General features: G+C 41.1%; 1 protein-coding gene across 4 annotated transcripts in view; it reads right to left on the reverse strand.

Annotated features, from left to right (window-relative positions):
* Positions 1 to 15,175, reverse strand: part of prex2 (phosphatidylinositol-3,4,5-trisphosphate-dependent Rac exchange factor 2) — a 407,250-nt gene that overhangs the window by 151,365 nt on the left and 240,710 nt on the right. For all 4 annotated transcript variants that reach the window (XM_072254160.1, XM_072254142.1, XM_072254151.1 and 1 more), the window contains one exon: positions 1,389 to 1,479. In XM_072254160.1, the coding sequence (XP_072110261.1) occupies positions 1,389 to 1,479 (91 nt within the window). The remainder of the gene's footprint in view (positions 1 to 1,388; positions 1,480 to 15,175) is intronic.

Consider the following 15,175-nt stretch of genomic DNA (forward strand, 5'->3'; position numbering starts at 1 on the left):
GTGTGGCTTCATCTTGACAGTAGAGGAGGCCGTGGATAGACATTTCAGAATAGGAATGGGACGTGGAATTAAAATGTGTGGCCACTGGGAGATCCTGCTTTCTCTGGCGGACAGAGCGTAGGTGTTCAGCGAAACAGTCTCCCAGCCTGCGTCGGGTCTCGCCAATATATAGAAGGCCGCACCGGGAGCACCAGCTGACTCACAGGTGAAGTGTTGCCTCATCCAGAAGGACTGTCTGGGGCCCTGAATGGTGGTGAGGGAGGAAGAGTAAGGGTATGTGTAGCACTTGTTCCACTTACAAGGATGAGTGCCGGGAGGGAGATCGGAGGGAAGGAATTGGGGGGGGGGAACGAATGGACAAGGGAGTCGTGTAGGGAGTGATCCCTGCAGAAAGCAGAAAGTGGGGGAGGGAAAGATGTGCTTAGTGGTGGGATCCCATTGGAGGTGGCGGAAGTTACAGAGAATTATATGTTGGACCCGGAGGCTGGTGGAGTGGTAGGTGAGGACAAGGGGAACACTATTCCTAGTGGGGTGGTGGGAGGATGGGGTGAGAGCAGATGTGCGTGAAATAAGAGAGATGCATTTGAGAGCAGAGTTGATGGTGGAGGAAGGGAAGCCCCTTTCTTTAAAAAAGGAGAACACCTCTTTCATCCTGGAATGAGAAGCCTCATCCTGAGAGCAGATGCGGCGGAGACGGAGGAATTGCGAGAAGGGGATGGCATTTTTGCAAGAGACAGGGTGGGAAGAGGAATAGTCCAGGTAGCTGTGAACTTCATGATCAGACAAAAAAAGATTAATCAATTTAACTCCTTGATGGATTAACTGTGTTACTTATTTTAGAATTGTGGTTTACTTCCAAATCCCAAAGGCACTCTGGTAGATTAATTTGCAGCTGTAAATCAGGGTTCAGTGGCAAAAAGAATCAAATGGAAGTTGATGGGCATGTGACAGAGAAAGTAAGTTGAGGTGTACAGGGAAATAAAGAGAGAAGAAATAGGACAGATGGAATTGCTCTACTGGGATTTGGCATGGGCCTAAAGAGTGGAACAATCTCCTTTTGTATCATAGTACAAAATAAAAAAAATAAAAGTGCTACTATTATAGTAGCAAGCTAAATCCTTTGCTAATAAAATAATTGCAACAGTTAAAGCCCATTCAAATGCATTGTTACCGGAGAATGAGTAAGATATTAGTACATACAAATGCTGCAGTTCTTTTCCATGTTAAACCCATTGATGTAAGGAAAGCCCTTAATCTTCTGCACAATGAAACTCCAGTGATTCAAATTCCAATAATAAATACAAAAAAAAAATCAAATTCTCTTTAAACATTATCCCTGTATTAAACTTAGGATTTGTCAGCAATGCAATGCTGGTGCCAAATGTTACCTTGCAGATTTCTTTTTGGGATGAAGTTCTTTGTTTGTTCAAATGCCTTTGCCACAGTTGGACCTTTCAGAAGGTTAGTCACTGCATCAACCTTTTGGAACAAAGGAATATCACTCACAAAGCATTCTTCTTCACAATTTAATCAAACTACAGTAGTAAATTTAGATTAGTCTGTAATACACAATGTTTTCAATTAACAGTCTATAATTAAATTATATGTTGTTTCTTCAATTTATTTCCATTTACACAATGAAATTAATTTTCAGAGGCTGGATGCAAAGTGGAGACATTATTGCATTGCATCTTTAGTACATCCAACCAAACATTATTGTGTGTGTGTGCGTGTTCAAGTTTACTCATCTAGCAATGCACTTAGAAAATGCAAAGGAGGACTTACATTGTCCACAAGTTCAAGTAACTTAATTTACAAGCTCAAATACAAATTAAATACTCTGAATCAATGCCTGTACAGCAATTTAACTCCTTGATGATTAACCATGCTAGTTATTTGAAAATAAACATTAGAACTCCTAAGTTAGCTTCAAGCCACAGAATACTACGCTAACACAAAACAAGCCTGGAAGAGATTTTTATTTTGTTTCATTAGTGTACATGGATGTTACAACTGTTGGCACGTGTTGTGTATTTAATAGTAAAGTAACATTTGAGTAATATTGTAAATATATTGTTTGATTAAGCTTTCTTTATTGTTTACCTAATACATTGGGTGATGTCATATAAACATGTCTCACTAGAGTAAACACGAAACCAAGACAGAGTATTCCCAGACTCGTATTTTTATTTTAATTAGTTTCATGTTTTGGAGTTAAAAAATATAACAGTGGGGACAAAGACATTTTTTAAGCAAACCCAAGACAACTACCTACCTGGTGAAATGCAGTGAGATGTTCGAGTTAAAAAAAGCACAGCAAAACCATTGAGTTAAATGGCAGCATGTGTTAAGACATGGTTGAGTTTAAAAAGGCAGAAGACTGATGAATTTATAGGTTCATAAACAGTGAGTGATAATAATGGTGATAAATAAAAGGAAGAGCAGAAATAGCTGTCTACATCAGAAAGATAGATGCATTTGATTACATAAGTGATAACTTGAATATTTACACCCAGTGAATTGAGCAGTATTTTGAAGCAAATTAATTAGCCAATGAAAAATGCGTGTCAGTGTTACTGAGCATAATTGGTGTAAGAACATATAATTTGCTTCAAAGTTTGACTGCTCCAATCAAACCAGTCAAAATGAAATTTACTGATATCGTAAAAGTACTACAGGAACATTTAGAACCAAAACCATAGTTGATTGCAGAGCACTTTAGGTTTCATAAGTGAAATCAAAAGGAAGGGATTCTATTTCAGCATAAGTTGTCGAATTGAAGAAAGTACCTGAGCATTGTCAGTTCAGTGATGGGCTTAATGATACACAATGATATCATTTGGTTTGTGAATTCCTACAAGAAAGCATTTAAAAACAGCTCTTAACTGATAATTAAAAGAGCAGTTGAAATAGCTGTATCAATGGAAACAACAGACAGAGATGCAATTGATTTGCAGTCAGGAATGAAAGAGAGCATAAACAAAATTGCAACATTTAAACAAAAACCAGCCTGGCCAAACAAATTGCGTTACCATTGTGGCAGGGCTCACATACACCAGACTAAACTTGCAGAAAATGCAACAAAGTAGGACACACGTAAAGAGCATGTTGGGCAGACAAAAATAAATGTACTCCACAGGGAAAAGAAAAAGCTAAAAGGCCAAGTTGCAGTTTCAAAAACAGCACTAATCTGCATGTTGTTGATAAAAAATCTGATCGTGTTGAGAGTGATACAGGACTGAGTAACTGAGATTTACAACGTGAAAATGATTTCGACATGCAATATGGCTTGCACCAGAAATGAATAGCAAATTAATTAAAATAGAAATGAACATAGGGCTCAGATGTTTCGTCGTTCCACAAAATGAGTTTGAATGGCAGTTCAAAGCTACCGAACTGAAGCCTGCAGATATTCAATTAAAAACTTATACTGGAGAAAAGATAACGCCTGTGGGAATGACATTTGTAAAACGGAAATACATCAACCAACAAGCCACATTGGGCTTGTATGTGGCAAAAACTGGAGGGCCAGCATTGTGTGGCCATGATTGGCTGAGACAACTACAACTTAATTGAAGGTCCACCCACCATTTGCATGCCACATTCCTGCAACAGAGTCAACTGGAAGTGGATTAAGAAAGGCCAGAGAGCTAGATGACATGGAGGCTGAAGGAATTATTTCCAAAGTTGAGTGGAGCCCATCGGTAATGCCAGTGGTCCCAGTTGCAAAGAAGAATTGGACTGACAGGATCTGTGGTGATTTTAAGGTCACGATCAGCCCAGTACTGAAAGTAGATCAATACCCTCTGTCCAGGATAGAGGATATCTTTGCAAAACTTTCTGGAGGGAAACACTACAGCAAAGTGGACTTAACTGAGGCCTACCTACAGATGGAGATGGAAGAAGGACCAAAGTGTTTCTCACCATAGCCTTTATTGCTATAATAGGCTTATTTTGGACTAGCATCTGCACCTGGACTCTGCCAGAAAGCTATGGACTAGGTGCTGTAAGGTAGCCCAGGCACTCAATGTTACCTGGATGACATCATTGTTATAGGAAAAGATGACAAGAAAAATCTCCAAATCTCAAGACAGTGTTAAGAAGATTAGAAGATTATGGGCTCAGAGCACAATGCAACACGTGTAAATTATTTAAACCAAGTATCACTTACTGTGGTCACACCATTGATGCACAAGTATTACACAAGTGTGCGGAGAAAATTCAAGCAGTGCTGCATGCCCCAAGGCATCCTGTGTACCTTTCACAGTTGCAACACTTTTAGGATTACTGTAGCAGATTCCTGCCAAACCTGGCTGCTGGTTGGATACATATTTGCATAGCAGGGGAATTAAGGGTTATGGGCAAAAGGCAAGTAGGTGGAGATGAGTCCATGGCCAGATCAGCCACGACCTTATTGAATGACAGAGCAGGCTTGATAGGCCAGATGGCCTACTCCTGCTCCTATTTCTTATGTTCTGTGCTCCACCCCTTGAACTCATTACTACAGATCGGGAAGAAGTGGCAATAGACAAAGCACTGAAGTGGCATTCCAAAAGGTAAAATAAGTGGTGACGTCAGACACCGTACGACACCACCACTTTATGATCCACATCATCCAGTGCAGCTTGCCTATGATGCCTCATTTTATAGTATAAGTTCAGTCATGTCACATGTTGTGAGTGATGGAAGTGAATGCCCCATAGCCTTTACATCATGTTCCCTTACTGTTGCAGAGAGATATTTTACACAAATTAACAGAAATGCTTTGTCTGGATTGGGGTGTAAAATGTTTCGCCCAATACCTGTATAGAAACATAGAAATATAGAAAACCTACAGCACAATACAGGCCCTTCGTCCCACAAAGCTGGGCCGAACATGTATTTACTTTAGAAATTACCTAGGATTACATAGAACATAGAAAACATAGAACATAGAATAGTACAGCACAGTACAGGCCCTTCGGCCCACTATGTTGTGCCGACCATAGCCCTCTATTGTTCTAAGCTCCATGTACCTATCCAGGAGTCTCTTAAAACACCCTATCGAATCTGCCTCCACCACCATCACTGGCAGCCCATTCCACGCACTCACCACCCTCTGTGTAAAACCTTGCCCCTGACATCTCCTCTGTACCTACTTCCCAGCACCTTAAAACTGTGCTCTCTCGTGTTAGCCATTTCAGACCTGGGAAAGAGTCTCTGACTATCCACATGATCAATGCCTCTCATCATCTTATACACCTCTGTCAGATCACCTCTCATCCTCCATCAATCCAAGGATAAAAGGCCAAGTTCACTCAACCTATTCTCATAAGGCATGCTCCCCAATCCAGGCAACATCCTTGTAAATCTCCTCTGCACCCTTTCTATGGTTTCCACATCCTTCCTGTAGTGAGGTGACCAGAACTGAGCACAGTACTCCAAGTGGGGTCTGACCAGAGTCCTATAAAACTGCTGTAACATTACTGTATGGGAGAGAGTTTACTTTTATTACTGATCATCAACCACTAGAGTCCATTTTCAATCCACTGTGGGGTGTTCTACTAACAGCATGAATGCAGAGATGGGCTCTGTTTCTTGGAAGACACAATTATAAGATCAAACTCAAAAGTATGGCTAATCATGGAAATGCTGATGGATTGTCTCGTTTACCCTTGGAAAATGAAATACCTGATAAGTTTACAAAAGAGGACACTCCTCTTGTGTATTCTCCATATTATAACAGACATGATCCAAAGGGAAAGCAGAAAAATCCCACAGTGTCTCAGGTCTACATGGCTGCCCAAAATGGCTGGAATGTGTGGCAGGATCTCCAGTTGCTCCTCTTGTACCATCCAAGCTGAAAGCTAAAGTGTTAGAGGAGTTGCATGCTGGTCATGTAGGTGTGGTCAAAATGAAAGTGTTGGCTTGGAGCTTTGTCTGGTGGCCTGGGACCGATCAGCAGACAGAGCAGCTTGCCAAGCACTGGCTGAGATGCCAACCCATCCAGGACATGCCTAGAGCAGCACCTCTGCATCCCTGGGAATGGCCAGCATTGGCCTGGCAGAGGATCCGTGTGGATTGGGCACAAATTTCTTAGTGGTAGTGGATGCAGCTACGAAGTGGCCAGAAGTGTTCCCAATGGCCTCCACTACAGCCTCACACATTGTTGATCTGTTCCAGAACACCTAGCCTGTGAACAGTTTTAGTTACTCCTGAAAAAGAATGGAATAAGATATATTACATCTGTACTGCACCAGCCAGCTACAAATGGCTTGGTGAGAAGGTTTATTCAGAATCTAAAGAATGCACTCTGCAAGCAACGTCAGCAGAATACTTAACACCAACACTGAATCAGAAGCTCACCAATTTCCTCCCTGCATATCATAATGCAGCACACTCCACAACCAACAACCCATCAACTATGCTTTTTGAAACATCCTGGTTTCCTTGGCTGCATAAGTCTAGGGAAGACAACCTCTGACCCTGCCAAACTCGTGAGATCGGGGCGCTCTCCCACCCCAAACCCCGGTTTGTGAGGATGCTGTGTAATTTGATATCCTGCTACAAATTGGTGCCACGAAATGACAGACAGTACACTGCATATGATTAAAGCAATTACATTTATGAATCTTAACCTAACTAAAGGGTAAAGAATAACAAAAAGAGCCCATTCTAATGAAACAGTCAAATGTACACAAGTTAAAGCTCATCTTGAACTTCTGTGTCACTCATAAGCTGGGCCCTCGCCAGCATGAACCACGTTCCAAATGTCACTCGCAATCCATCTTGAACAAACAGGTCTCCCACCAGATCGTATGCTACAACTGGTCCTCCCCAGCGTCTTCGCTCTTCATCTCCCGCCGAACAAAAGCCCATGACCAACCTGACCGTCCCTCACCAAGAAAACCTCCTGCTAATTCAGGGGTCCCCAACCTTTTTTGCTCCGCGGACTGGTTTAATATTGACAATATTCCGGTGGACCAGCCAACAGGGGATTGGGGGGGGCGGGGGGGTGTTCAGGTAGGGTTACCAACTTTGTCACTCCCAAATAAGGGACAAAAGTAGCAGTCAAATACGGGACACTTGTGTTTACCCCGAGAAAGACTACCATGACCATGAAGCCTTGTGCGGGCACCTGTGTGCACATGCGTGACGTGCACATACATGACATGCACATGCGTGTACGTGCTGATTTTTTTTCCTACAAATCAGTTTTGGCTTAATCTTCCCGATTCTCTTAAATGAAACTACACTGTACATACATTATTTCTACTTTATATAGGCTGTGTATTTATCATATCATTCCTGCTTTTACTATATGTTAGTGTTATTTTAGGTTTTATGTGTTATTTGGTATGATTTGGTAGGTTATTTCAAGTTCAACAGTGCGTGACAGGGAATGAGGAAAGGTGCAGCTGACTCATACCATTTCATATCGCCAAATCATATCACTTCCTCGTGGCCCGGTAGCCTGGTGGTTGGGGACCACTGCGCTAAGTGGATGACACACATTCCACATCATCCCTTATCTTCAACAGTAACTCAAACAAGCTGAAACAAGCTGCTCTTACAGAACTGCCAAAATAAAATACATACAGCATAACAGTAAGAATATGAACCAGGGCATTACATTTTCATGGGCCATTCCTTGCATACATGCTTGGATCTGCTCAAACCCAATCTCAGAAGGAGTATGCTGGACAAAGAGCTGAGACAAATTGAGGGCCTCTCAAATAAGAAGATTTGATGTTTCACTCCTGGACAAACAGTCCTGGTGAGGGACTACAGAGGTGATCAAACTTGGGTACTTGGAAAGATTAAGCACAGAACTGGGCCACTTTTGTTACCAGTAGAGATTGCATTTGGTATCATCTGGAGACGCCACATCAATCAGTTGTGGAGAGCAGAGTCAATTGTTAGAGAAGAAAGGTGGCCAGAGCTGTCAGAACCACTTTCTGCAGTCCCAGAGTCAACTCCTAGAACCATCATGGAGGAGGCCCCAGGACCTGAGATTACTTCACAGCCACAAGTCTCACCTACAAGCAGAGTGATCTCCTTGTCAGGAAAGATGTTATCCCACAAAAGTAAGAAAGCCGACACAGTGATTAAACCTTTCGGCCTGAATGGGACAATTTAAGATTTACTGTGCTGTGGATGTCTATATAATAATTGTATTCTATATTGAGTTGGGATTTATAGCTAAGAGAAATGTTGTGCATTTAATGTAGTGACCTCCATTGGTCAGACTTGGCCATTAATGTTGCGTCCTAGCTGTCTAGAAATGCAAACCTTGGCAGTACAATATGGAGAGTAAGCTGCTGCCCACGTAGCAAGCTCCCCCTCTCCACACATCTGATGAACTCAAAGGAATGGCAGAGACTGATACACTTTGATACCAGCAGCGTTGCAGGAGTTGCCCGTCAACATTAAGCAATCCAGTCCTGTACCAGAAAACCAGGTATGATTTGGGGAGGGCTACTTCAAGGGTGAAGGAACAATTTTGAAGGAGGTTGGAGGCAATATCAGATGCACGGCAACTCTGGCAGGGTCAGCGAGACCTTACTTCCTACAAAGCAAAACCCAATAGTATGAATGGCAGCGATGCCTCACTACCAGATGAACTCAATGGCTTCCATTCACACTTTAGAAGGGAGAACACATTTACAGATGTGAAGATACCTGCTGCACCTGATGACCCTGTGATCTCTGTCTCAGAGGCCGATGTTAGACTATTTTAAAGAGAGTGAACCCTCACAAGGCAGAAGGTCCCGATGGAGAACCTGTAAAGGCTCTGAAAACCTGTGCCAGCCAACTAGCGGGCGTATTCAAGGACATTTTCAACCTCTCATTGCTACGGGCAGAAGTTCCCACTTGCTTTAAAAAGGCAAAAATTATACCAGTGCCAAAGAAGAATAATGACTATCGCCCAGTAGCACTCACATCAACAGTGATGAAATGCTTTGAGAGGTTGGTCATGACCAGACTGAACTCCTGCCTCAGCAAGGACCTGGACCCAGTGTAATTTGCTTATCGTCACAACAGGTCAACGGCTACACTTTTTTAGATATTTACAATTTAGGAATTTTTTTACGTGGTTTGCTGCCAAATTACCCTTCTGCTTATCCACCTAATATGACAGATGCTCTCTTTCAGCTTAAACCACTTCAAGAAGGGTTGATAGCTATAATTTATAAACAGCTATTGAATTTACGAATGATATCTAACAATAAAATTAAACGTGTTTGGGAATTGGAATTTCAAGAGTCATTGTCAGATAATCAGTGGAGTAAAATTTTTCATTTGGGTAATAACTCGTCTATTTGTGTCTGTCATTCCTTGATACAGTTCAAGGTGGTGCATCAGGCCCATATGTCAAAGGATAATCTAACACGTATTTTTTCCAATATTAATCCTATTTGTGACAGATGTAATATTGAGGTGGCCACTTTAACTCATACGTTTTGATCTTGCATAAAGCTAGACAATTTTTGGAGAGATGTTTTTAAAACGTTATCAAAAGTCTTGGATCTGGACCTACAACCTAATTTACTTACGGCAATATTTGGGATTACCCATCAGAACCAGGAAATATTCCTGTTTCCGTTCAACATATGCTAGCCTTTTCAACTTTATTGGCTAGGAGAGCCATTTTACTGAAGTGGAAGGATTCTAATCCATCTACTGTCTTTTATTGGCTTCCCTCCATTATGTCCTGTTTAAGTTTAGAGAAAATAAGAAGTCAGACATTTAATACATCCTTTAAATTTGAGCAAATCTGTTGACCTTTTATTCAATATTTTCATTTGATTTGATTTATTACTATTCCAATATTTTTTGAAGTTTTAGATTTGATCAGAAAGTCTTTCTTTCTTTTTTTTTTGGTCGTATCCTCAGAATGGACTGCCCAGTCCCTTTTTCCTCTTTTTTTTTGTATAGTGTAGTGGGTTTTTTTTTCTTTACTTAAAAATGTAAAGTTTTTTTCTCTCCATGAATTGGTAAGAGGAGAATTAGCTGTCTTCTTTTTTATTATATCCTGCATACTAGCTTAACACTACGTATGATTTTGCTAATGCCTATTTCACTTTCTGTTTGTATTGTTATTGATATATATATATGAGATAATTCTCCTCTTGTTTGTATTTATGCTCCTTTTAAATCAATAAAAAAGATTGATAAAGAAAGAAGAGAACAATAGGTCAATGGCAGTCGCAATCTCCATGGCTCTTCCCACGGCTTTAGACCACCTGGACAACACAAACACCTACATCAGGATGCAGTTCATCGACTATAGCTCAGCATTTAATACCATCATTCCCACAATCCTAATTAAGAAGTTGCAGAATCTGGGCCTCTGTACCATTCTCTGTAATTGGATCCTCGACTTCCTAACCGGAAGACCACAGTTTGTGCGGATTGGTGATATCATATCCTCTTCGCTGACGATCAACACTGGCGCACCTTAGGGGTGTGTGCTTAGCCCACTGCACTACTCTCTGTATACACATGACTGTGTGGCTAGGCATAGCCCAAACACCATCCGTAAATTTGCTGACGATACAACCATTGTTGGTAGAATCTCAGGTGGTGACGAGCGGGCGTACAGGAGTGAGATTTGCCAACTAGTGGAATGGTGCCGCAGCAACAACCTGGAACTCAACGTCAGTAAAATGAAATAGCTGATTGTGGATTTCAGGAAGGGTAAGATGAAGGAACATGTACCAATCCTCATAGAGGGATCAGAAGTAGAGAGTGTGAGCAGCTCCAAATTCCTGGGTGTCAAGATCTCTGAGGATCTAACCTGATCCTAGCATATTGATGTAGTCATAAAGAAGGCAAGACAGTGGTATACTTTATTAGGAGTTTGAAGCGATTTGGCATGTCAACGAATACACTCAGAAACTTCTATAGTTTTACCATGGAGAGCATTCTGACAGGCTGCATCACTGTCTGGTATGGAGGGGCTACTGCACAGGACCAAAAGAAGCTGCAGAAGGTTGTAAATCTAGTCGGCTCCATCTTGAGTACTAGCCTACAAAGTATCCAGGAGATCTTTGGGAAGCGGTGCCTCAGAAAGGCAGCGTCCATTATTAAAGACCTCCAGCACCCAGGGCATGTCCTTTTCTCACTGTTACCATCAGGTAGGAGATACAGAAGCCTGAAGGCACACACTCAGCGATTCAGGAACAGCTTCTTCCCCTCTGCCATCTGATTCCTAAATGGACTTTGAAGCTTTGGACACTACTTCACTTTTTTTAGTATACAGTATTTCTGTTTTTGCACATTTTTTAAATAATCTATTCAATATACTTGATTTACTTGTTTATTTATTATGTTTTATTTTATTTATTATTATTATTATTATTTTCTCTCTCTCTGCTAGATTATGTATTGCATTGAACTGCTGCAGCTAAGTTAACAAATTTCACATCACATGCCAGTGATCCTGATTCTGAATGTAAGACTACCTTAGGGACTCCAGCTCCAGACTTTTCCCTTGGGGTTTACTCCCGAAGCTTTCCCCATGAATTGGTATAGCCGCAAAGCAGCGGAGGTTTGAAATCAGACTTTTCCTTCTCCTAGATGAACTGCCAACCACGGCTGAAGAGCCCAGACTGGTTTTAAGGTGCCAGTAACCAGCCTTTTCTCCTTCTCCTGTCAGTAAAAACAGTTCTGCTGGCCTTAGTAACTAAGCTACATGTGAAGGCCAGGAGCATTTAATATTTCAGTAATATTGTAAATATATAGTTTGATTACGCATTCTGTTGTTTACATAATACATTACGGGTTATATGTAAAAGCACGTAAATGGAATACATCAGCACGCCACCACATGATACATGCGCATCTCACTAAAGTAAAAATGTAACTAAGACATACTGTTCCTGGCACCATACATTTATTTTAGTTAGTTTTATGTTTTCAAATTACAGAACATAACAGTAGGAACCTGTTTAATTTTCCATTGAAAAGCACGTAAATTAGTGCATTAATGTCACACGTAATTATCATATAATAAACACATCAAGTAGCACATAAGAAGGTTGTAAACTTGGAGAAGCCCAGAAGATCACAATCACAATCAGTAAGCATTTCAGGAATGCCATGCAACAGTGCAAGGCATATCCAGGAGTGGACTATGAAAGTGGCCATGTTCCAGTGATATGCAAGCTGAAGGTTAAACTTAGATGGTTAAAAATGTCTCAGGGTAGACCATAAGACAAGACTTTAAGACCATAAGGCAAAGGAGCAGAAGTCAGCCATTTGGCCCATCAAGTCTGCTCCGCCATTTTATCATGAGCTGATCCATTCTCCCATTTAGTCCCACTCCCCCGCCTTTTCACCACAACCTTTGATGCCCTGGCTACTCAGATACCTATCAATCTCTGCCTTAAATACACCCAATGACTTGGCCTCCACTGCTGCCCGTGGCAACAAGTTCCATAGATTCACCACCCTCTGGCTAAAAAAATTTCTTCACGTTTCTGTTCTGAATGGACACCCTTCAATCCTTAAGTCATGCCCTCTCATACTAGACTCCCCCATCATGGGAAACAACTTTGCCACATCCACTCTGTCCATGCCTTTCAACATTCGAAATGTTTCTATGAGGTCTCCCCTCATTCTTTGAAACTCCAAGGAATACAGTCCAAGAGCAGACAAACATTCCTCATACGTTAACCCTCTGAGTCCCGGAATCATTCTAGTGAATCTTCTCTGTACCCTCTCCAACGTCAGCACATCCTTTCTTAAATAAGGAGACCAAAACCACCCACAGTACTCCAAGTGAGGTCTCACCAGCACCTTATAGAGCCTCAACATCACATCCCCGCTCCTATACTCTATTCCTCTAGGAATGAATGCCAACATTGCATTCGCCTTTTTCACTACTGACTCAACCTGGAGGTTAACCTTAAGGGCATCCTGTGCAAGGACTCCCAAGTCCCGTTGCATCTCAGAACTTTGAATTCTTTCCCCATTTAAATAATAGTCTGCCTGTTTATTACTTCTGCCAAAGTGCATAACCATACACTTTCCAACATTGTACTTCATTTGCCACTTCTTTGCCCATTCTTCCAATCTATCCAAGTCTCTCTGCAGACTCTCCATTTCCTCAGCACTACCGGCCCCTCCACCTATCTTCGTATCATCAGCAAACTTAGCCACAAAGCCCTCTATTCCATAATCTAAATCGTTGATGTACAATGTAAAAAGAAGCGGCCCCAACACGGACCCCTGTGGAGCACCACTGGTAACCGGCAGCCAACCAGAATAGGATCCCTTTATTCCCACTCTCTGTTTCCTGCCAATCAGCCAACGCTCTATCCATGTATGCAACTTTCCCGTAACTCCATGGGCTCTTATCTTGTTAAGTAGCCTCATGTGTGGCACCTTGTCAAAGGCCTTCTGAAAATCCAAATATACAACATCCACTGCATCTCCCTTCTAATACCTCCTAATTAGACCTGGCTTGTCTGAAAGATCCAGACATGAAGATGAAATATACTGTAGCAGTGAGGAACAGATTTGAAGCTCTGATGGTGGAGAATCCAAGCTGGTTGAAATTTAAAAAGGCAGTGGTGATGTGTCCAATGAAGTGATACCGTAAAAGAGAAACGTAAAGAAGAAAAAAAATGGATGACAGGTGAATTTCTGGATCTAATGAAAGAAAGACAGAAAATCACACCAAAGAGCAGCTACAAATATAAAACTTTGAACAAAGAAATCAAATGAAAATGTCTGGAAGCAAAGGAACAATGGATGAAAGGAGAATGTGAAGGGGTAGCAAAACTGAAAAATTCTGGTGACAAGTACATGTGGGTGAAGGCACTGACTGGTGCCAATTCTTGTACATCGAGTGGGCGGTTAAAGGCAAAAGATGGATTGATACTCATGGAAAAAGCAGATTTCCTTACTAGATGTTCTGAATACATTGCCGACTTGTTTAGAGATACGAGAGGAGAGAAGCCAATACTTAATACCAACATGGGTGGCTCACTGATTATGAAATCAGAAGTTAAAGCAGCAGTGGGGAAAGTTAAAAAGAATTTGGCTGGATGGCATTGCTGTTGAAATGATTCAAGTGCTGGAAGACTTCAGGATTGAAATGTTGACAGATTTGCTGAATGAAATATATGCTAGCAGGGAAATACCCAAGGGAATGAGCAAATCAGTATTCATTGCACAGCTGAAAAAGTCTCAAGCAATTGAATGTGAGTTACACCACACAATTAGTTTATGAGTCATGTTGTGAAAGTCCTGTTACAAATCATCGTGCAGAGAGCAAGAAAAAACACAAAACTGGAGATCGCGTAAGAGCAGTGCAATTTCATTGAGGATAGTGGAACACAAAATGCAATCTTCAGTCTTAGAATGATTTGTGAGCATTCCATAGAGGTCCAGAAAGACCTATACTGATGTTTCATCAATTATACCAAAGTTTTTGGTAAGGTGAGACTTAAAAAATTTATAAAAATCATTCAGCTCTTGGACATTGATGGGAAATATATCAGAATCATCAGAAATCTGCATTCAGAACAAAAAACAGGAATGAGAGTTGAAAATGAGACATGCAATTTTGTCCAGATTAAGAGGGGAGTCAGACACCATTGTATCCTTTCGTCCGACCTATTCTACCTGTATAGCGAGAAGAGAAATTTGCAGTATTCCAGACCTGATAATTAGTGGATACAATTTGAACAACCTATGATATGCAGACAACACAGTCCTGATAGCTACTTCTAAAGAGAAGCTCCAAGAAATACCAGATAAAGTCATCAAAGAAAGTGCAAGGAGAGGATTGACAATCAACTGCAAGAAGACCAAATGTATGGTTGTCACAAAGAAGGAAAAAATACAGAAGTGAGAACAAAGATAGAAGTTCAATTACTTAGGAAGCAGTTATTGAAATTAAAAGAAGGATTGGGATTGCTAAATGCACGTTCAAGTGTTTCAGCAGCATAATAAAAATAGCATAATTGCTCTGGGTACAAAACTCAGAGAGCTGAGGTGTTACATTCATTCCACACTAACATACGGAAGCGAATGTTGGACAACATCAAAGCAAAATCAGGGAAAACTTAATGCTGCAGAAATGTGGTTTTTGAAAAGAATGATGAAAATATCATGGAAGGACAGAGTAACAAACGAGAAAGTGTTGTGAAAAACTGGAATAAGAAGAGAGCTGATACGATCA

The sequence above is a fragment of the Mobula birostris genome, chromosome 1 (genome assembly GCF_030028105.1).
Source record: "Mobula birostris isolate sMobBir1 chromosome 1, sMobBir1.hap1, whole genome shotgun sequence".
Lineage (NCBI taxonomy): Eukaryota > Metazoa > Chordata > Chondrichthyes > Myliobatiformes > Myliobatidae > Mobula > Mobula birostris.